Source organism: Tenrec ecaudatus, chromosome 2, assembly GCF_050624435.1.
Source record: "Tenrec ecaudatus isolate mTenEca1 chromosome 2, mTenEca1.hap1, whole genome shotgun sequence".
NCBI classification, from domain to species: Eukaryota; Metazoa; Chordata; class Mammalia; order Afrosoricida; family Tenrecidae; genus Tenrec; species Tenrec ecaudatus.
The window spans coordinates 302,329,786-302,353,721 of record NC_134531.1 but is presented as its reverse complement, the minus strand read 5'-3'; the positions used below and the strand labels follow the sequence as shown (position 1 = coordinate 302,353,721).

General features: G+C 43.6%; 1 protein-coding gene across 2 annotated transcripts in view; it reads right to left on the bottom strand.

Moving 5' to 3' along the window:
- ZBTB11 (zinc finger and BTB domain containing 11) overlaps positions 1-23,476 on the bottom strand; it is a 31,861-nt gene extending 8,385 nt beyond the window's left edge. Inside the window, exons 1-7 of one of the 2 annotated variants that reach the window (XM_075542597.1) lie at positions 22,942-23,476; positions 16,184-16,419; positions 15,298-15,529; positions 9,845-10,689; positions 9,428-9,604; positions 1,716-1,961; positions 296-440 (exon numbers count right to left, since the gene is read on the bottom strand). In XM_075542597.1, coding sequence (XP_075398712.1) covers positions 296-440; positions 1,716-1,961; positions 9,428-9,604; positions 9,845-10,689; positions 15,298-15,529; positions 16,184-16,419; positions 22,942-23,251 — 2,191 coding nt within the window. In that variant the 5' untranslated portion in view covers positions 23,252-23,476. Of the gene's footprint in view, positions 1-295; positions 441-1,715; positions 1,962-9,427; positions 9,605-9,844; positions 10,690-15,297; positions 15,530-16,183; positions 16,420-22,326; positions 22,587-22,941 lie in introns of those variants that run through there. The other variant, XM_075542598.1, reaches the window with a different exon arrangement.
- Between the last annotated feature and the right edge of the window lie 460 nt (positions 23,477-23,936).

The window sequence follows — 23,936 nt, the reverse complement described above, 5'->3', positions numbered from 1 at the left end:
CCCTATTGCTTAACTTTTTAAAAGCATGACTATTTTTCTAGGGGCCTGGATCTAAATGACACATGATTTAACACCCAGCACGCGATTTTCCTACATTGGGGAAAACAATATCTTGACATAACTAAGAGAGTCCCCTAAAGCTAGGTTTAAGCTAACTTTTTACCTTCACTCATCAATTAAAATAAAATACATACACACAACCATCAATATAATTTGAAGATAATGATAGCATGTCAATATATAGTAAACAGACACTACATGAAAGACAAGTATGTCAACATAAATGTCTCATTACCTGTGTGAATACTCATATGTTCTTGAAGACTTCGTTTGGTAACAAATGACTTCACACACAGGTCACACTGGAACTGCTTTTGTGATTGGTGGAGACTCTGGTGTAACTTTAGGCCATGCTTATAGATAAAAGTCTTCCCACAGACCTAAGACAGAACAAGGTAACTAAAAGTGAAACCAAAGAGAAGATCGGGACTTTTTCTAAAGAGCAAGAACAGGGAAACTAGTACGTTACTATAAATAAAACGATAACTGACAGTGTGACATTTGAAACACTAATGCCAGGGATAGCAGGTAATTTATATTCTTTTGACTCAGTGTTTTAAGCACAAATATTGCATATTTTTCTTAAAGCCACAGGATCTCTGAAAGACCTCAAAACAGTGCAAAACAAATGTGTGCTACTTCTATGAGATAAGCTGGGAAAGGGATACCATAGGGCAGGGGTCCTCAAACTTTAAAAACAGGGGGCCAGTTCACTGTCCCTCATACCCGTTGGAGGGCCGGACTATAGTTTTTAAAAAAACAACTATGAACAAATTCCTATGCACATTGCACCTATCTTGTTTTGAAGTAAAAAGCAAAGCGGGCAAAAACACCCAGCAGGCCGGATATGTGTCCTCAGCGGGCCGCACGTGGCCCCCGCGGGGGTGGTAGTTTGAGAACCCCTGCCACAGGGAGTTATCTAACCTTGTAGCTTATATTCTCGTGCGTCAAAAAAGAGAAACACAATAAGCCTCACTGTTTCTAAAACTCTATCAATGAAAACAGTTGTTCTTAAATTAAATATAGGTGCTACCAGACATTTTTGGCTGATTCCAAAACACAGCTACTCTGCAAGTCTTTTAGTGACTCTCAGCCCTTGGCTCTGGAAAGGATGTGTTGCTTAGGCAGGATTGAGCTGATCAAGGTTTTGCTGACTCAGCTTCAGCACAGGTTCTCCCTTCAGTTCAGGTTGGGATGATGAATTGATTATTCGCACCTAGTACTTTCTTAAACAAACCAAACTCACTTCCAGAGTCAATTCTGACTCAAGTTGATCCAATAGAACAGGGTGGAACTGTCCCTGTGGAGTTCTGAGACTGTGACTCTTTGGGGGAGTTGAAAGCCTCATCTTTCTGCGAAGGAGTAACTGGTAGTTTTAAACTGCTAACCACAAGGTCAGCAGTTCAACATGTAACCCACTCGGCCACTACAACCCCAGTACATTCTTAGGACCCTACAAGTTCTATTTCCACGCAAATCCATTTCACATTACAACTTCCCACAGCAAACTAAAGAACACAACAGGGACATGATCCCCCTCGTCGAATCTGGACAGTAACCTGCAGAAGCCACAGAGGTGACTCCAGATAATACAACCAGTCCTATAGCCATAGCTATGTTCCAGTCTTCTTTAAATAACAAATGTATGGCTTTACCTGGCATGCGTGTGGCTTTACACCTGTGTGCTTTAACATATGTATTCGAAGAGAGTATAATTTAGGCAACGTCCTTCCACAAATGGAACATATAAACTCTCGTTTGGTTCTGCCCTTCTCAGATGATGTTCCCGATGGCTCAGTAGATGAGGAGGTGGAAGAGGACGAAGCAGGCCCATCTTTTCTGGTATGTCGAATAAGGTGTGCTCTCAGGGAGGCACTGTATTGAAACTGTTTTTTACACAGCTGAAAGAAAAAATAAAATTCCGTCTAATGTTCCAGTACAAAATACTACGTGAAACTTAGCTTGTACAGTATTTCACCGTTTCATGTCATTACTATTACATCAATTAATAAACATGAAAATTATGTAATTAGCTACATATTTTAGATACATTAAGATCTAACTGCAGAACCAAGATTTACATATTAAAAAGGTAACGTATTCAAGAGGAGGCAGTGATGGGAATAAGGCCTTACCCTCGAGGCAGGGTCTTGGAGCACATCCAAAGGCAGAAGAACACTATCTATGACTACTAATAGTTACTAGATGGGGTAGGAAATAGGGGCAGAAAGAGAACTGGGATAGCTCTTGGATTTGATCCTGTATTTTAGGGGGAGTCGTTAAGCCTTTTGTTACGTCATTTTAAATCAAAGCGCTAAGGCAGCGGTTCTCAACCTGTGGGGTGACCCCTTTGGGAATTGAATGACCCTTTCACAAGGGTCACCAATTCATAACAGTAGCAAAATTAGTGATGAAGTAGCAACAAAAGTAATTTTGTGGTTGGGGGGTCACCACCACATGAGGAACTGTATAAAGGGTCGCGGCAGTGGGAAGGTTGAGAACCACTGCTCTAAGGACTTTCAAAAAATCCAAGGAAAAGTTTCATTACCTTTGGGTCTCATTTTTTCATGAACTTTATGAAGACCCCTCATAAATGCTAAATATTTCAAGGAGAAAAAACAGGTTTCCTGTTTCCAACTCTCTCCCTTTGCTTTTCAGAGGGAACACATTCATTTTTGCTTCATTCATAATGCGTATCTTTGTAACTCCTAAGTAATATGCAGGAATATGCGCTCCACAGGAAAAACGGACTGGTCTCTGAAGTCTGGTCAGAGCGCTCCCTCAAGGCAAGGCTGGCAAGCCTCTCCTATACGTTAGGCGCACTCTCAGGAGAGGCCAGTCCCCGGAGAAGGGCGGCATGGCTGCAACCATGGCTCAAGCACAGGGGCCCTGCTGCAGCTGGAGCAGGACTGGGCTGGGCAGTGGTGTTCACCTGTGTGGTGCGCAGGCCGCTGTGGGTCACAACTGGCCCCATGGTGCCTAATAACAACATGCCCTGGTCATTTTGGTGGGACCCTCTGTGTACGGCGCTCTAACAAAGAGGCTCAGACTCTGCATATATGGGAGAGTTCTTATAAACAACTTATGAAAGCGTGCTTATAAATCTTCTCTCATAAATAACTGACAATCTGAATGACTATAGGTTCCAAACAAGAAATAATTTCCCTTTAGAATTTTGAAGACATGGGAATCCAGGACAGATGACCCCTTCAGGACCAGCGGTGTGAGTGGCGATACCAGGAGGGTGGAGGGAGGGTGGGGTGTAAAGGGGGAACCGATTACAAGGATCTACATGTGACCTCCTTCCTGGGGAACAGACAACAGAAAAGTGGGTGAAGGGAGGCGTCAAGACAATGCAAGATATGACAAAATAATAACTTATAAATTATCAAGGGTTCATGAGGGAGAGGGGAACTGGGAAGGAGGGGAAAAAATGAGGACGTGATGCCAGGGGCTTAGGTGGAGAGCAAATGTTTTGAGAATGATGAGGGCAATGAATGTACAGATGTGATTTACACAATTAATGTATGTATGGATTGTGATAAAAGAGTTGTATGAGCCCCTAATAAAATGACTTAAAAAAAAAAGTAAGTCAACACATTAGTCCAGAGAGATGGAAACTAAGATATTATCCATAAACATTTTTCATTAATATAACTGAGCACTAACCAGTGTAAAATAAACACCTATTGGTTATACAATAAATGTAAATGTATTATCTCATTTAAAAAAAGAATTTTGAAGACACCAAACTGTGCCTTTTTATCTCCTGGTTTCCATTATTGTTGCTGAAAATCTAAAGCCATCCTGATGCCGATTCTGAGAGATGATTTCTTTACTTTCTAGCAATTTACAGTAAGATTTTTTTCTTTGTCCTTTGTATTTTGAAATTTTACAATGTACCTTGATATGGACTTTCATCTACTGTTCTGGATATTCAGTAAAAACTCCACACCACCTAAATATGATGAAGATACACAGCAAAATATTCACCAATTTTAATTCATTGCACCAATTTAATATGCAAATTAATATCTTTAATCTATTTTGATTATCATTCACTTCCTTCCCTCACATTTTCTGCACAGAATGATTATTTCGATACTGGACACATATTAGACCCATCCTATAATTTCCTTCAGTTTCTCATTTTTTAAATAAATCATTTCATTGGGGGCTCCTATATATTCTGCACATTTGTACATATTGCCATAATCCTTTTCATTGTTTGACTTGAGACCTTGGTATCAGCTCCTCTCTTTTCACCTTCACCCCCTCCCCTCCCCTCCTTCATGAACCATTGATTATTAGTATTTTCATATGTTATAACATCTGCTATCTCCCTTCACCCATGTTTGTCCCCCTGGGGGGTGAGGTTATACGTCAATCATTGTGATCAGTTCCCGCTCTCTCCCCCCACTTTCCCCTATCCCCCTGGTATTGCTATGGCCATTACTGTTCCTGGGGGTGGTTTATCGATTTTGGAATCCATGTGTTGAGAGCTCTTATCTGTACCAATGTTCGTGCTCTGGTTTAGTTAGATTTGTAAGGTAAAACTGGGGTCATGATGGTGGGGGAGAGAAAGCATTACAGAAATAGAGGAAAGTTGTGGGCTTGTTCTGGCCCTCTGTGAGGTGCTGTCCGAGTGTGTACGGATGGCCTTTGGGTCTCCACTCCTTTCCCCCTTGCTCACTTCAACATGACTGTTTGTTTTGGATTTTCTGGTGTCTGCTAACCTGATCCTGTCGACACCTGGTGATCATACAAGCTGGCATGCTTCTTCCATGTGGGCTTTGTTGCTTCCCTGCTAGATGGCCACTTGATTAACTTGTCTTTTTGCTCCATTTTTGGAGAGATTTTGTCAACTCTTATTTCCCGACTTGAGATTTTCATATTTGCTTCTCTATATTTCATTCCTAAGCCTCTTTTCCTCTTCTACCACACCTTTTAAAAGTGTGTGGTTGATATAAAAGAGCTGGCACCCTTCACCAGAGCCAGGCACACAGGGAAACATCTAGGGATGTACCTGACTAAAACAACAAAAGATCTACATGGAGAAAACTACAGAAGACCACTACAAGAAACCAAGAGCGACCTCAACAAATGGAAGAATAGCCCATGCTTGTGGATTGGAAGACTCAATATAGTCAAGATGTCAGTTCTGCCCAAGGCACTGTATAAGTTTAATGCCATCCCAATCATCATCTTTCTTCAAAGAAATGGAAAAATTGATTACCAACTTCATATGGAGAAGGAAGAAGCCCAGAATTGCAGAGAACTCCTCAAAGAAGGACACAGTGGGAGGGCTTGCTTTACCTGACTTTAACACATACTATACAGCCACAGTTCTCAAAACTGCATGGTATTGGTTGAATGACAGATACTCAGACCAATGGAAAAGAACTGAAAACCCATAAATAAAATCATCAGCATATAGATAACTGATCTTTGATAAGGGCCCAAAAAATATCCAACGGGAAGCAGATGCCCTCTTCAACAAGTGGTGCTGGAAGAAATGGATACCTACCTGCAGGAAAATGAAACAAGACCATTATCTCACTCCATGCACAAGAATAAACTCAAGGTGGATCACAGACCTCAAGGTAAAACCCCAAACTATTAGGGTCATCAGTGAGGGAATTGGGACAAATTTGAGAACTTTGGTGCTGGGAATACATAGGCTATCAGAAATAGGGAAGGACACAAACACAGAGGAGGCACAAATTGACAAATGGGATATACTGAAGATAAATCACCTGTGTACATCGAAAGAATTCACCAAGAGAGTAATAAGAGAGCCCACAAACTGGGAAAACATCTTTAGCAATGACACATCAGACAAAGGCCTTATTCCTAAAATCTACAATATTCTGACAGCTTCCAAAAAGAAAAAAAAAAACTAATGGCCCACTGAGGAGGTGGGCAAAAGACCTGAACAGAAGTTTCACAGGGGCAGAAATCCGAATGGCCAATAAACATATGAGAAAATGTTCCCGATCATTAGCCATAGAGAAATGTAAATTAAAACAACTATGAGATACCACCTAACACCCTCAAAGGTAGCCCAATTCAACAAATCAGAAAGCAACACGTGTTGGAGGGGCTGTGGGGAGACAGGAACTCTCATCCTCTGCTGGTGGACCTGTAGGTATGTACAGTCACTATGGAAATCAATTTGGCGATACCTAAAACAGATGGAAATAGAGTTACCATATCACCCAGCAATCCCCCTACTGGGCATATACCCAGAAGAGGCAAGAAACAAACCAAGGCCAGACATCTGTGTTCGAATGGTCATCACGGCACAGTTCACAATTGCAAGAAGTTGGAAACAACCCAAATTTCCATCAACAGATAAATGGATTAAAAAAGTGTGGTACATACATACAATGGAGTACTACACATCCCTACAAAGCACAGATGAATGCATGAAGCACATCACCGCAGGGGAGGAACTGGAGGAAATGATGCTATGCAAAATAAGCTAAGCACAAAAGGACAAGTATAACATAAGCCCGCTAAGTAAAGATAAAAATGCAAAAAGGGCATAGGGAAAAAGCTACAGTATAATACATTCCTGGGCTGAGGTCCAGGTAGTCTGGCAGGGGCCAAACCAAATCCAGGGATACATATGGTAGCCAACTAAAAAGAAGGGGGGCAAAAAGAAAAAAATGGGTAGCAAGGACACTAACCCACCCAAGGGGAGGGTATTGTTTATATCTCCACAGGGAAAGAGGCATCAGACTTCAACCAGGTGCTCCAAGATGTGAACACAACATACTGGCATGAAGCAGGGAGCCAGTAGAGAGGTCTGAGGGGCCGGCCCCAATCCCCACTACAGGAACAGCCACCCCTCCCTCCAGACCAATTCACTTCAGAGGACAGCACTGGAGCTGCAGCTCAGGGAGAGGGACACGTCTGATTAGAGCACAGGGTAGCAAATGAAGGGGGAGGAAGAGAGAGTGGAGCACATCATGGCCCACCAAACCCTGAAGATGATATTCTTGCTCAGAGCCACCCTGACAATGCACATAAAGGACATACGCCGGCCTCACTAAAAGACACAACATCCCTTTTTGACCTACAGTGATATGGGGACAACACTGGAGACAGTGGTGGGAATTACACCTGATCTGACCCCACCACACTGAGGTAAAACACTAAGGGCGTGCAACACAACAGCAAGGGGAGCAGAGCAAGGAAGTCCTTGCACGTCTATCTAGATAAGATAGGCGGGAAGAACAATCTGGAGGAGAAAACAATGGGACCAGGGTTCAGGGGGACATGGGAGAGGGGGAGGTGGGGGAAACTGGGTGTTAACAAACCCAGGGACAAGGGAACAACAAGTGATCTAAAACTGATGGCAAGGAGGGTGTAGGAGGCCTGCTAGGGTTTGATCAAAGGCAATGTAACCAAATACAGGTATGTACATATGTAAATCTATTTACATATGATGATGGGGAAACAGATCTATGTGCATATATTTATAGGTTTAGTATTAAGGTAGCAGATGGACATTGGGCCTCCACTCAAGTACTCCCTCAATGCAAGAAAACTTTGTTCTATTACATTGACATTCTATGATGCCCACCTTCCTGACACGATCGCTGAAGACAAAGCTGATAGTGCCCGGCTATCAAAAGATATAGCATTTGGCGTCTTAAATGGTTGAAGATAAGCAAGTGGCCATTAGCTCAGAAGCGACAAAGCCCACATGGAAGAAGCACATCAGCCTGTGTGATCAGGAGGTGTTGAAGGGATCAGGTATCAAAGATTAAAAAAAAAATCACGTCATTGTGAAGGGGAGACCCAAAGCCCATCTATAGACAACTGGACATCCCTTAGAGAAGGGTTGTGGGGAGGAGATGAGCCAGTCAGAGTGCAGGGTAGCACCGATGAAACAAACATCTTTCCTCCAGTTCCTGAATGCTTCCTCCATCCCACTATCATGATCCCAATTCTACTTTACAAATCCGGCTAGACCACAGGATGTACACTGGTACAGATAGGAACTGGAAGCACAGCGAATCCAGGAGAGATAAACCCCTCAGGACCAATAATGAGAGTAGTGATACCAGGAGGGTAAGGGGTAGGTGGGAAGAAAGGGGAACTGATCACAATGATCTACATATAACTCCCTCCCTGGGGGATAGACAACAGAAAAGTGGGTAAAGGGAGACATTGGACTATGTAAGATATAAAAAATAATTATAATAATTTATAAATTATCAAGGGTTTGTGAAGGATGGAAAGTGGGGGAGGGAGAAGAAAAATGAGGAGCAGATAACAAGGACTCAAGGAAAAAGAAAATATTTTGCAAATGATGATGGCAACAAATATACAAATGTGCTTGACACGATGTATGTATGTATGGATTGTGTGTGATAAGAGTTGTATGAGCACAGAATAAAATTATTTTTAAAAGTATCTGGTTATTGTTTTATAAGTGTAACTTTGTTCCTTTGGATTAAAAAATTTTTTGTTTCTGTGTATTTTCAGATTCTTCAAAATTGTTTATCTTGAGATCTTGTCATGAGTCAATGATCCTTGATATTTGTTGATGTAGCAGAGTAACACATTAAGAGATAAATTGGAATTTCTGTGTATGGTTAAGGTCAACCAGGAGTTATAGTCAGTATCTTTAGGTTTGTTGTTTCTTTTAGGTTTGTTGTTACTGAGTTTCAGATTTCTCAAAAATAAACCTCTCTCCCTTTTGCTTTTAAGGTTAAGAGCGTGGATGGTGACAGCCTGGCACTGAAGTGGGGTCAGAGAACCTGGAGGCCTCCGTGTTCAGATGTAAACTTGATTCTTCCACATTATTGCAGTGTTCCTCAGTATAGTTATGGTTTATTTTTGACAAGAGAAGAAGACAGATCTTTAGCTGAAAAGGTAGGGTTGGTGAAAACTGCTTTTTAAAACAACGACCAGACCCATCTTTACTTTCAAGGTAGTTGGAACCACCAGGTTTTGACTATTTGGGGGGCTTTGACATATAATTTGGGTTGGTTCTTTGTGCTCTTTACTGAAAGCCTGAAAGTGAATTTTTAAAACTCTGTAACTACCCCGCAGCCATCTATTTTTTCACTTCGAAAATTAGTTGCTAAGGCCTCTTCTTCCCATTTTTTCTGAAAAAGTTTATATTTTCAAAAGCACCCTTTTACTGGTGTGTTTCTGGGGTAACTGGAGGAAGGAAATCCAAGTCTGCCGACTTTCTTTGTAAGAAAATGATAGTACAGTTCAGAAGGTGAACCTTAGAGCCAGGTCCAGAATGTCACACAGAGCGAGAGCATGCAAGGAGAGGAGCCCAGCAGTAAGGGGACCCCTATCCTGAAGGCAGAGCGCTGTGTGACTTGGCCCCGGGACTTACCGGGCATCTGTAGTCCCGAGCCCTCTCGTGCTTCAGTGTGTGCATGATGAGGGCGTACCGAGTCTGGAAGGCCATGCCGCACTCCCCACATTGGTGCGACGCTGCTTCACGGTTCTCCTTGGGATCTCTTTTTGGCTGCTTCATCTTTTTGCCTCTTTGAACTAATTTCTGGGCCACCTAATGAGGAGAGACAATCCACAACCTAAGTAAGCACACTTGTTTCGATTGTTAAAAGTTATGAGACGAATTACACATAACTAACGGAAACTTCTCAAATTCATATCATCTGTTTGTACTTAAAGTACTAAGTTGCTTCCCTGCACCCCTCCCAAATAATGTCCACCATGACATAAGTTCATGAACAAAATGCTTTCAACTTAAAGCTAAACTACGAAGATCGACCCTTTTATACCACACCTGCTGAACTGCGGACTTGGGGACAGCCTTCCGCTTCTGCAGCTTTTTCTCCATTCCCTTGTGCAGTCGGATGTATCCGCCTGCACTGACAGAGCGCTGCCGGAGCTTGCTTCTGTAAGCATCATCATCAGAGCCAAGTTCTGCCTTTGCGACCGGTGCGACCAGCCCTTCCTGATGGCTTGCAGGCTGAGCAAGGTTCTGACCGTGTTCTGGAATTTTCTCGGCACGGACGTCCTCAGGTGACTTATCATTTTCCATATCACTGTCCATCGGGGAGTTACTGATTACACTGTCTTGTGAAAGCGAAGGATGAACATCAGAAACTTTGCTATCTTCTCTGCTGTCCGGAGACTCTAGTTCTGCCTGCTTGCTTTTTGAGGGTGAATCATCAGATTCCACTTTAGTCTGGGACTCAGTGATACACGCAACAGAAGACAGACCACCTCCGGCCTCTGAAGAAACCTGGGGCTCAGCCTGTTGTTCCCGTGCTCCATTCTGCTCAGCCTCTGGCAATCCTCCATTGACCAGGAGCACGATCTCACAGCCCCCGAGTTCAGTAGGCAGAGTCGTTGTAGCGCCCTCACCGCTCGCCACGGGAGTTGCTGTTTCTCCGTTCCGTTCTGCTAAGTCCTGGGTAGATGCAACTGTCTGTACTTCGCCCTTTTTATACACCGTTAACTGCTTCTCTTCCATCAGTTTGTGTACACTCTCGCAGATCTCTAAAACTTCGGACATGAAAAGGTGGCGAGCCAGGATGGCTACATCAGCCATGCTGCAGAAGTCAAAACTTAGCACAGACGTATAGGCGAATTCCAGCAAGGGAAGGAAACTGGCCTTACAGAAACCTGCGTGACAAAAGAAAGGCAAAGACAAACAATACACAATTCAGACAACAGAAAATGAAATAATAAAGAGAAATGTGGGACCACTGGTTCTGGATTTTGTTTTGTGTTCCGTTTGCTTACTAAACCTTAATTAATTCACTTCTTTTTTTTTAATTAAAATTTTTTTGTGAGTGAGTGAGCAGGTGAAGGAGTGAGGGAGAAATTGAGTGAGAAAGGGAGTGAGTAAGTGGGTGAGTGAGTGGGTGAGTGAGCGAGAGAGTAAGAGTGAGTGAGTGAGAAAGTGAGAGTGAGATAGTCTTAACTCACTTCTTGAGCCCAAATTATTCCCTGTCTAAACCTCAGAGCTGTTACAATGGAATCATTCCCCGACGGCATTCCTTTCGGATCCCAAGGGTTGCACACCTTCTCCTCAGGAAACAGTTGCGAGAGGATGCTGGGTCGGACAAGAATGAGTACGCAGGGGCTGACCAACCTAGCACTTCAGGAAGTACTGCTGTGTTTAATGATAATAGAAATCTAGGGAGAGAATTTAACAATCCATGGAAAATTCAAGGAAAAGAAAATGGAATTTTTCCAAAAGTGTTTGACGATACTTCATATTAAAATGTGAACACTAAAAAAAAAATGTGAACACTGTGTTCTACAACTAAAAATGTAAAAGCCAAGATCTAAGGCAGGGCCAGCAAAGCTCTTCTGCGAAGTGCTTCACGGTGTACATGACAAGCCTCAAGGCCTCTGCTGCAAGGCCTCAACCCGGCCAGCAGCTGAAGACAACGCGGGACGACTATGCCCAACATGATTTTATGTACAAACATAGCAGGAAGAAAAGCTTGCTGTTGGCCTTTAGTTTTACTCCTCTGATCGAAGTAAACACATTAAATTAAACACATGCAGTTCTTATTTTGTTTGAGAACTAAGGTCAGTTTAGCGTTGGGAGACTGCTAACTGCAAGGTGGGCAGAACAAGGTGCTTGATCAGGTGCTCTGCAGGAGAAAGACGAGGCTACTAGGCCAACTCAGTGGGGATTTACAGCCCGGGAAACCCCGTGTAGGGCCTCTAAGCTGGACTTGCCTTGCTGTGGTGGCTTTTCCGAGTTACGGTCAGTTTGTTTTTGTCCTAAGTTGCCAGTGCTTCAACTTTCCGAAGTAATTTTAAAAATCTAATACTCATAAGATTAAGAATTTGTAGTGTTGTGAAAAAAAAAAAGAATTTGTATAGTTTCCCAGCATTTGTTTATTTAGTCAAGTAAATATTCTTAATCTCTATTGTTATACTAGGTGTCACTAGGTTGAATATACTATTCTTTATAAAATTTTACTTTTTTCATTTAAAAAATTATCTTGGAGACCTTTTGTTAATACAGAGAGAGCCCACATAATCTTTAAAGAAACCTCACATTTGCTATGCTTCCCAGTTTTGACTCAACTGAAACCCCAGGCCCACGACTGTGAGTGAATTCTGAGCTAAAATGGGCATGCAGGGCAGAGCAGAACTGCTCCCCAGGGCTTCTGAGGCTGCAAACCTTTACGAAAGCAAAAGGCCTCATTTTTCACAAGAAGGACTTGAACCACCAACCTTGAAGTTAGCAGCCTGATACATAATCCATTATGCTACCGGGGCCCTTGTTACAAAGGAAGCTGGAGGCTAGAATATGGAGAAATGTCAAGCTGTGAGATATACTAGAAGTAGACAGTGAGGAAACACATCATGGCTAATTGAAGCAATCTTAGAAGAGCGGATAATTAAATTTCTTCTCTGGCTTTTCAATATTATTGATGGTCTTTTCTTTCTTACTGTTTATTTTTATCTTTATACTATTATTGTTCGCCAACAGTTTTATTGGCACATAATTTACCTATCACACAATTCAATAGTTCAACCATCTAAAAAATTGTACAATAAATAAAATGAGGAGCTGACATGGAAGAAGCACACCAGCCTGTGTGATTACGGGATGATGAAGGGATCAGTTATCAGGCATCAAAAAACAAAAAATCCCCGATACGATCGCAGAAGACAAATGGGTGCATAAACAAATGTCTGGGGTCTTAAAGGCTTGGAGGTAAACAAGCGGCCATCTAGCTCAGAAGCAACAAAGCCCACATGGAAGAAGCACACCAGCCTGTGCGATCACGGGGTGTCGAAGGGATCATGTATCAGCATCATCAGAATAAAAACTCTTATCATAATGAATGAGGGGAAGTGCAGATTGGGGACCCAAAGCCCATCTGTAGGCAACTGGACATCCCCTTACAGAAGAGTCATGGGGAGGAGACAAGCCAGTTAGGGTGCAGTGTAGCAATGATGAAACATACAGCTTTCCTCTAGTTCTTAAATGCTTCCTCCCCACAACCCACTATCATGATCCCAATTCTACCTTGCAAGTCTGGCTAGACCAGAGGATGGACACTGGTACAGATAGGAACTGGAAACGCAGGGAATCCAGGACTGATGATCTCTTCAGGACCAGTGGTGAGAGTGGTGATACTGGGTGGGTGGGGGGAGGGTGGGGTGCAAAGGGGGAAACGATTACAGGGATCTACATATAACCTTCTCTCTGGGGGACGGACAACAGAAAAGTAGATGAAGGGAGAAGTAAGATATGACAAAATAATAATTGATAAATTATCAAGTGTTTACGAGGGACAGGGAAAAATGAGGAGCTGATGCCAGGGGCTTAGGTGGAGAGCAAATGTTTTGAGAATGATGAGGGTAACGAATATACCGACGTGCTTTATAAAATTGATGTACGTGTGGATTGTGATGAGAATTGTATGAGCCCCTAATAGAATGATTTAAAAAAAAAACAGAAGGGGGAAAAATGAGGAGCTGATACCAAGGGCTCAAGTAGAAAAAAATGTTTTGAAAATGATGATGGCAACATTTGTACATGTGTGCTTGACACAATGGATGGATGTATGGATTGTGGTAAGAGCTGTAAGAGCCCCCAATAAGATGATTAAAAAATATTGTACAATCATTACTACATCAATTTTAGAATATTCCCCCAACCACCTGTTTTCTTTTTTGCTTTGTTTCTTTGTTTTTCTTTCCCAGTTTATGAAGCACAAGATAATAACAATGGGTGAAATGGTTTATCAGGAAGGGTGGGAGGCCACAGGGAGGGTGAACGGAATTGGGGAGCAAACACGGAATGTGGGAGGGGAGCATCAGAACTGATTGCGATCATGTCTCTACAACTATTTTTTGAAAGCAATGTGACTGTGGTTCAGTGCGCAGGGCACTGAGTTCAGTGGGGAGAGCAATGTGGAAAGGGTGACAGTAATGGCTGTACAGCACCAGAGCGTCGTCCATGGCACCGAAATGAATGGGTATTTTTGTGTATATGCCACAACTGAAAAAATACTGACATGGATAACAATTAGTACAGGGAGAAGAAAATGTTCTAAAATCGATGATGGCAATGATTGTACACCTCGATATGACTGAACTACTTAATTATATGACATGTAGATGACATGGCAATAAAACTATTTTAAAAAGCTGATAATTAAGTGGACTGAAACTGTATCTCTTTTGTTACAAATTACAATAGTAAGTTAAGTTTGAGGTAAGAAACTTTTTATTAAAAACCACATACCAAAAACTGTCTACCTAGTACCACCTTCTATTTATGTATTTATTTTTCCCCTAGTACCTTCTTAAGTTCTAAGTTCAAAGCCAAAAGAAAATTTTCCCATGAATGAATTATTATTCAAAATAACACTTTAAATATTAAACTATTTTTAGAGATACAAGTCAAATCTTCATTGGAAAATACTATGAAACAAAAAGAGAATAAGAAAATAAAAATCGCTCATAATTCTACTGCCAAGGAATATTTTACAAATAGTTTGGCTTTTTCATTTGTCCCCAACCCCCTTTGCATACACACATTATACAGAGACATATTTTAATCAAAGTGAAATGGGAAATTATTAAAGGTAGAAAAATAACAGACTTTCACGTGCTGGAGTATGGTAAAGTAGGATATCCTCAGTCTATCTCTTACTTGGAAGTAATAAATTCTTAGATAAGAAGATTTGATGTTGTTTTCAGTACATCCAGTGTTCTGGTACTGGCTAGAAGAGGATGAATCAGAGGATCTCCCTTGACTACAAGCTAAGTTTCATTCTGTGCTTTGTCACTGTAAGCTAAGCATTGGGCTGCTAACTGCAAGATTGGTGGTTCAAACCTACCAGCTGCTCTAAGGAGAAATGTTGGAGCTGTCTGCTCTAGTGAAGATTTACAGTCTCGGAAAGCAAGATTACTAATACAAAATCAATGTACACACACAATCAGAAAGTACATAATTTTAAGAAGTAACAAATCATGGTAGTATCAAAAAATATAAAGTTCCTTTTCATCTAATAAGAGGTAAGTGATAACTTTGAGGTTAAATCCTTAAAACTTTCTTAATCAGATATAATTTCTATTCAAAAATGGATTCTTCTTTCTTTTTGGTGGAAGCCCACAACTAATTTTCCAATTTACATGATGAAGGCAAAGTGTTATAAATAGCCAAAAGTCACCTGCTGATAAGGGTGGAGAACTTTCCTTATAAGAATCATGAAAGTTACTAACACATGCATACGCACAGATACTCACCAGAAAGATCCACCACAGCCTCATGACTAGACACAGCTCCTTTCTCGATAAAAAGGTCTCGGAAATATTCACTGTTAGCTGACAAAACCGACTTGTGAGCTTTGTACTCTTCGCCTTCAATTAACAAAGTAACGTCACAGAACTGGTTGGAGAGCCTCTGCTGGTTCAGCTGTTTTAAGACAGCCTGGCAATGCTTGGGGGAAGACCGCTTTACCACACCTTTGGTGTCAACCTAGCAAAATAGGGGCAGACCAGAGCGGTGTTATCTCAACAGTGGGACTGCAAATCGAGACACATCACTGCTTTTTAACACACATCACTAACTACAGTGGAGAAGCAGCCCACAGTCTCTTTTTACAAACGCATTTAGGAAAAGAAATTACCATGGCTTTACCATTTCCCGTGTTTCATTCTATGTGACCTATTCAGCACCTTACTGTCTCCTTTTACGCCTGCTCAAGAAATTCTACAAGTACCGAACCAATGAAAACAGGCAAAAGCACAGGCTTAACTTTGCCCTTACCCCATGATTCAGAGACTGCTTTCAGAAATGTGTTCTATCAATCTACCATTAAAAAAGGAAAGAGAAAATAAAAACATTTTTAAAGGAAAGAGAAGCTAAATAAACAATAAACACATATGATATTAAACCCATTCTTAAAGAAAGAACAGGAATTTCTGAAGAGATGGTAATAGCATATTTTTAGTACTGTTATACAATATAGTACATTACCCACTTTGTCTTGGTCAACAAGTTTATTTCAAACACATAACCTACTTATATCTTTAATGTCTGCATCAATAATGACTCATTCTTGTTTAAGAAAACAAAAACTACAAATACTGACATGCTAGTTATAAACAAAGAATAGAAAGTACCACTTACAAATACAAGTTCATGTTTGGATACTGGCTTCTTTTTCACAGGCTTAGGAGCTGTCGTTGGAGGTGAAGTAAAGTTGCTTAAGTCATCCTCTGATTCATTACTTTCTTCTCCAGATTCAAGGTCCAGCCCCAATTCTTCCAACATTTCTGAAGCATCTGATATTGGCCGTGAGCGATCTAGTTTCTCCTGACATTTGCTACACTGTTTAATGTAATCTTTGACTTGCTTTAATATACCTACAATGAGAAAACATCCATACACCCAATTTAATACCAATATTATTTGAAAATCGAACCATACAGCATATTATTGAAGATGTTCGATCACATCGAATACATGAGAAACCTGGGCAATGCATAACGAAGACCAAAGGAAAATGATGCCTGTGAATTATGGTGTTGGTGAATGTTGAATGCACTTTGGACGTGTCATTGCAAGGGTTCAGACTGCAGAAAAGCTCCTGACGCTTGGTAGAGGCGAGGGTCGATGAAGAAGAGGGAGCTACTCAACAAGGTAGGCTGACACCATGCTGCAAGACACAACTGTGAAAATGGCTCCAGGCTGGACAGCCTGGCTCTGTTGTACACAAGGTCACTGTGAACCAGAATGCATGGCACCTGACAACAGAGCAATAACATATTTACATACTATGAACACAGGAATGTTGAAACCATATGCCCCAGGAATTCCATAGAGCTAGTGCTCTGTAATGTAAGGTACATTTTCCTCCCCAGAATAAGGCTACAAACTATTATTTTGTTTTAAGGGTGAGGTTTTCTTATTTACTCTCCCTCCCTACAGGGTGATTCCATCAGCCCCACCCATCTTCACGTGTGCCGTAATGCATTCATGCAATAGCAACGCTACGCAACTGATGGAATTCAATGGTTTTAAACTGCTCAAACAACAATTTATCTGACCCACTCCAAGCTTGACACCCTACCGACATTAGGGATCCCTAGAGCAGCGTTTCTCAATGTGTGGGTAAAATGACCCTTTCACAGGGGTTGCCTAAGACCCTCAGAAAACACAAATATTTCACAATACGTAATTACATATTATTTTGTGATTGAACAGTATAATTATGTTCAATTTGTAACGATGAAAATACATCCTGCATATTAGCTATTTACAGCACGCTTCATAACAGTAGCAGATTTAGTTATGAAGTAGCAATGAAAATAATGTTATGGCTGGGGTCACCACAACCTGAGGAACTGTATGAAAGGGTCGTGGCATGAGGAAGGTGGAGAAGCACTGCCCTAGATGGTGTAAATGCAATGGGCTATTAACTGAAATGCTGGGAGTTCAAATCCACCTTGAGACACTTCAGAAGAAAAGGCTGGCCTGCTCCTCAAGGGAGGTGGTGGCTGTTAGCTGCTACTGAATTCATGACTCAAGATGACCCCACACGTCCCCAAAGTCCCAGCCTTGGAAGACCCTCTGGAGCATAGCTATCCTCTAAAACACATCAGCTTATCATGAATTGGAATGGGCTCAACAGGTAACTGAGTTTCCTTTTTTGGTTGACATCAACCTGGACCATGCAATTTACTCTGGCCAATGGACAAGTACAGACTAAGAATGATGTCTAGCATGTCTTAACAGGCGCTTACAGACGAGTGGAGCCAATCTGCGACTTGGACCAAAACTACAACCAATCCTCCCAACTGGTACTGAGATTATAAAGTAAATCTTCTATTAGTGAAGCAGAAACAAATCATCTAATGAAAATTGATGCACACAAACCAGTGCGAGAGCTTATTCTGAATGTCAACTTCCATGCTAGGGTGAAGATGGCAGCCAGGGACTAAGACTTTATATGCAAAAGGGCCCAAGCACACCCTCTCCTCCGCCTCCGCCTCCTCCTCATCATCATCCTTGTCAGGAAGGAAAGGTTACCCCAACAGAAGACAAGAGGGAGGGAGGCCCTAAGAGGTACCTGCCCAAAGTCACAGTTAGTAAACGGCAGAGCTGAGCCCCAGAAGTCTCGGGGTTATCAGTCAATTATGCTACTCACATCTCTAATGCAAACAAATGGTGCATACAATTATCTACAAATGTTACTGGGATTATATACGACACAAAGGTAAATTAAAAACATGTACTGGTGCAAAAATCACAGAAACCTTTTTATGAAGCAAAAATATCAAAACGTGAATTTAACCTTTCTGGACAAATCCTCCATCCAGGTCTAACACACTTCTGGAGAGAATGCTTCCATCTCCCTAACGCTGTTCGAGTTGCACTCCATCAGAACGACAAGAACTGGATCCTGTTCCTCTGTTCTACAGGTGCGAGGAGTCCAATGGGCAAGGTTTGAGGGAAAGTGCTCATGTGACAATGGCTCCGGCTAGCCTCAAAGAATCACCAGGTGCAGTCTTTCTAAAAAATCATTTTAGTGGGGGCTCTTACAGCTCTTATCACATCCCATACATCAATTGTATCAGCACAGTTGTACATATGTCACCATCATTTCCAAAACCTTGTCTACTGGAGCCCTTGGTATCAGCTCCTCTTTTAGGTGCAGTGGTTTGTTTGTTTTTTGTCAGTCTCCTGCCCCAGAGCCCTCAGTTTACTTGTTCTGTGGGCTGCGAGGTCCACCACTCTGTCACATTCTCTAACTCATGGTTTTGTTGCTGCTGCTCCTGATGTCAAAACTGCCCTCTGGATCAGGAGGTTTAATACACAGGGAATCTCTCAGGGCCCAAAGCAAGGGGCAGTCTTGATGGAAAAAATTCCTCGGTGCAGCCTTCTTGACCATTTTCTGACGAGCGCAGGCTTCATTTTTCTTAAAAACTTCACATTGACAAGAACCCACCACGAGCATCCTTTGTCCTTTGAGAAAAAGACTTCCCTCCCCCTTTGTAGTCTAAAATACAGTTGCAATAACCTTCCGAGCCAAGTTCTCAGCTTCTAATTTAACGGGCCCAAGCAGATTTCCTCAGAAGCTGCTCCCCCCATCCCCCTTTTTAGTGAAGGCACCTAATAACCACCTCAGGAAACTAACACAGAATCTCTGAGCTCCACAGGAAACAATCTATTTAACCTAGAAGCTTGCCAAATTCATTTGTTCACACACACAATATAGAAGACAATGTATTTAACTTTTTTTTTAACAATTTCTTGGGGCTCATACAATTCTTATCACAGTTCATACATATACATACATCAATTGTATAAAGTACATCTGTACAGTCTTTGCCCTAATCATTTTTTCTCCTCTTTTCTTTTTTTACATTTTATTAAGGGTATTTAACTTTTATCAAAAAGTGTATGCTTCCAAGAAAATATCTTTTGCCAGGAGACCAGAAGAACCGGATGGTTCATGGCTACCGTTAGTGACCATCTGATCAAAAGGGTTAAAATAAAGAACACCATTTCAAATTCTCATGCAATCCAGTCTTTCTCTAGTAAGGACGAACTCCAGAAACTATTGCCTTTTAAAACGTAAACTAAATTACGCTCCCATGTCTTCTTTATACCAAACAATAGCTTAGCTAGTACAGAATACATGCCGTGTATACAGCACTGACTGTTCTGTACTGCATGTCCTGTCCCATGCAATAGGAGCCTGATGGGTTACATATTGGGTTGTTAACCACAAGGTCACCAGTTCAAAAACACCAGCCTCTCCTAGTTAAGAGTTACAGTCTTGGGCGGCTCTACTCTGTCCCATAGGGGCAGGGTCACCAGGAGGTGGTGTTTGCTCAATAATAGTAAGTTTTTTGAGTGTTTATGTAGATACAGTGCTTGTGGCCCACAACTGGGTCACTTGCTAATAATGTAAGTAAGGGGGTGGGTGGCACACTTGTTGGGATACAACCATGCAAATATGGTATCTGGAACCTTAACAAGGGGATTGGTCAGTTCTGCCACCCTGCATGGCTTAAAGGAGAAAGGTGACAGAGGAAAAAAGAGGGGCGCTGTAACATGAAGCACAGAAAGAGATCAAAGTGCAGCAATAACAAGAATCACAAGCTGTGCAAGACCATTAAGACACCCAGACAAGACATGGCAGCTACCGTGGGTCGCACCCATGCTGTTGTAGAACTTGCAGGACTTGGCAGAGAAGGCTTTGAGCAGGACCCCACAATAAAGGTTGTGAAGTTATGCTGATTAAGAACCAAGTTCTGTGTTGTTCTTGGAGCTATTCTACATCAGTGGTTCTCAGCCTTCCTGACGCAACGACCCTTAATACAGGTCCTCATGTGGTGGTGACCCCCCAATCATAAAATTATTTTCGTTGCTACTTCATCACTGTCATTTTGCTACTCTTATGAATCGGGCGACCCCTGTGAAAGGATCGTTTGACCCTCCAAAGGGGTTGTGACCCACTATTCTAAGTTAATCCTGATCCTGAGTTGAAGTCTATTCCCCAGTAAGGCCCATACTTGTGAGTGTGGCCTGTGAATTCTGTATTGACCATTTCAGGGAATTACATTAGAGTAATGCTGTGGGAAGGATGGCTGGTGTGGATATTGGTAAAAAGGCCAGACCTCTGCTTCACAGGAGTCAGCTTTGGGCTGTTGATCTTTATCCATGCCCCCTTTGTGAAGTTAGAGAAAAACAAGCAAACAAACAAACAAACCACTACCTCCATACCATTCTTACATCAATTAAAAAAAGAAAGAAAAAGAAACCATCGGGCCGTTCTTCCTAATCTGCTTCAGTCAGGAAACTGCTGAAATCTGTGCAATGGGGCTGTCCAGACCGCTGGCCCTGGAATACTGGTAGCACAGCTTCCAGCCTCTCAGCAGGACAGAATGACTGCCAGAGGAGTGGTGGTGCTGAAGGTTCAATGAGTGAAACCAAATCAAGTCGCTCAGAACTATGTCTGTCTGTAGAAAAAAGCTTGATAAAATTGACACCTTTAATTTCAGAGTATTAGACGTGAGAACCTGAGGCAATGGCCCAACAAATGTCTGCCTGAACTGGATCCTCACAAAAGTGCAGCGATTACCCACATTCTTTACAGCTGTGTCTCTTTAATTCAAGTGTTAAGGACAAAGTGTTTTTGTTGTACTTTTATTCATTGTCATACATTTTAGTTTAAGTCATCAAATGTTTTAAATGAAATAAATGGTACAACACATTGTTTTAAGAAGTAAGAAAAATCCTTTTCTTTAAAAACGATCATTGAAAGCCGTTTACTTTATGAGGACAGAGTTTTAAGGGAAGTAGGTTTTAAGGCAAAGTTAAAAAGAAAGTACTTTAAAATAATAAATATATAAAGAACATTTATAGAAGGTGTTTAGTAGCCCAATTTATTTCACATGAGGTTACTGTGACTCATATATTAATTTCTCCTGAGCCATACTGACAGAGGTAGAATCCTTCCAAGCAAAATCGCTTCCAAGGGCCTTCAAACTGCCATCTAATTTTAAATGGTCAATTGGAATATTCATCAACTTTGTGGTTTGGTGAGGGTGGATTAGGAGTCCCTTGGTGTCCTGTCCTGGTCCCCATGGAATCAAGACACTCGAGCTATTTAACTTTTTGACAATAAAAATTAAGGCAAGAACTCTTTCATGGGTATACATGTTAGCTCACAATTCCCAAAGCCTTGCCCACATCTGCTCCCATTTTTCAAGAGGAAGAATATTGAAACACTCAGAATTAAGAGTACCCCATATTGTTCACATTTTAAGTCTGGCCTAAAAGTGAATCGTTCCATACCACAGACATAATTGTGTAGCCATGACCTACTGCCTAGAGTGATTCTGGCGCATAGCAACTGTACCTACTTAGGGTCTCCCCATACTGAGTTGTTAGGGGAGCAGACAGCCTTCTTTCACCCCTAGAGCATTAGGTGGGCTTGAACCGCGGACATTGCAGTGGGCAGTCCAACATTTAACTCACAGTGTCACCAGGGCTCCTTTATATAAACGTGCTGGCAGAAGTACAGCCAGGCTGCTCCTTGAAGGCGAGGGTGGCCAGCCCAGCTTGCTGGCCTTGGGGCACGTTATCCTTGGGGGCCAGGCTCGAGGATGCCAGGCTTGGTTGAGAGGAAAACGAATTGGACTGAGGCGAGACAGTTCTCTCAGACGTAACAACTGAGCGGAGAGCGAGTGTTTCCTTCTGTCGTACACAAGGAAGGGTTGCTTGCTACAAGGCGCAGGGGTTACGAGTGGGCTACTAACCCCAAGGTCGGCGGCTCGAAGCCGCGGGAGGACGAGGCTTTCGACTTCCCTAACCGTCGCGTCGACCCTCTTCTACGGGGTCGACGTGACCCTGAATTGCCGACTCGCTGGCCCTGGCCATCACAGCGGGAGAAACTATGCCGACGGGTCCAGAGCCCCAAGCGCACTCAACGAAACCCTGAGGGAGGCCACTGAGGGAAGGGCGCCGCGGCGCGGGGAGAACCGCTCCTCCGCGGCCTGGAGGGCACACCATTCCCAGAGGCCTCCGCTCCGACGCTGCCCACCGCCCGCCGGGCCGCCTCCGTCCAGTGACCCCCTCGGAGCGCGGCCCCGCGAGGCCCCGCCCCCTGCGGCCCGGCCCCTCCCCTCAGCGGCCGGCCCCTCCCCCCGGCGGCCCGGCCCCGGGAGCCCCTCCGCCCCACCCCGGCTAGGACCCGCCCCCCGCATCCCCGGCCTCCTTCCTGTGGGAAGTGCGGCTCCTTTCGCGTCCCCCACCCCGTCGGCTCCGCCTGGCAGCCGCTCCGCCGCCGAGCGCTGGCAGGGACCCCCGCGCCCTGGGGTGCGCAGACAGGTTCCGCCGGCGGGCCCGGCCCCCCCCCCCGGGGACCAGCTCACCTCGCCACCAGTACGTCTTGGACAGGTCGTGCCAGGTCTGGTGCCGGGTGTGGTGAGTGCCGCCCGGGCCCAGGTGAGCCGCCTCGATGAGCCCCTGGCGCCGCTCGGGCTGCAGCACCACCTCCAGCTCCGCGAAGGTCTTGCGGTGCCGCTGCCGGCGCTGGTAGTACAGGGTGCCGCCGCGCACCACGTAGCAGGCGGCCGCCTTGCGGATCTTGCGCTTGACATTGCCCTCGGTGCCCGGCGCGTACGGCTCGCGCTCGTTCGTCAGGTATCGCAGGATGGCCCGGTAGCTCTCCTCGCTTGACATCGCGGACGGCGGCTCCCCGAGGGCGCCTGTCAGCGGCGGGGGAGGAAGACAGCGCGCTGGGCCCGGGGGAGTGCACTGCAGCGGCGGCAGCGCGGCCGGGAAAGGCGGCGACGCCTTCGGCGAGCCCTTTTCCACGGCTCCCGCGGAGCAAGAGAAGGGGCGAGTTGGTAACCAGGGGGAACTGCACTTCCCGAGCGCGCGGGATCCGCTGGCGGCTGACAAAATGGCTGCTGCACCACCGGAAGTGACGCGATTCCAAGCTGGGTGGGGGTGAGGGAACTGGGCCCTGATTGGAGGGCTCTTGCTTCTTGGCTGGATGCGGCCGAGCCGGTGACGTCAGGACTGCAGGAGGACATTTTGGAAGCTGGTAGAGAGATCGACGTATCCTTGCGCAGACATCTTAAGTCCTGGCAGTGCCTCCCATCTTATCCCACCCCCCACCCCCACTTTTTCCCACGCTCTTTGGGGCCACGAATAGGCGCTGCTGGGAGACAACCCACCACGTAGATTTCGAAGGGTAAAGGCATTTTTTTATCTCTCTGTACTGAGATACCCAACTAAATGAAATCATTAGATTTGGGGGTTATGATAAATTGTATGCTCTTTACATGCGATAAAACAAGCTAAACTTACATGGAAATGTAGGCTCCAGTTTACAATCGTTATAAATTATAAACTTTTCAGT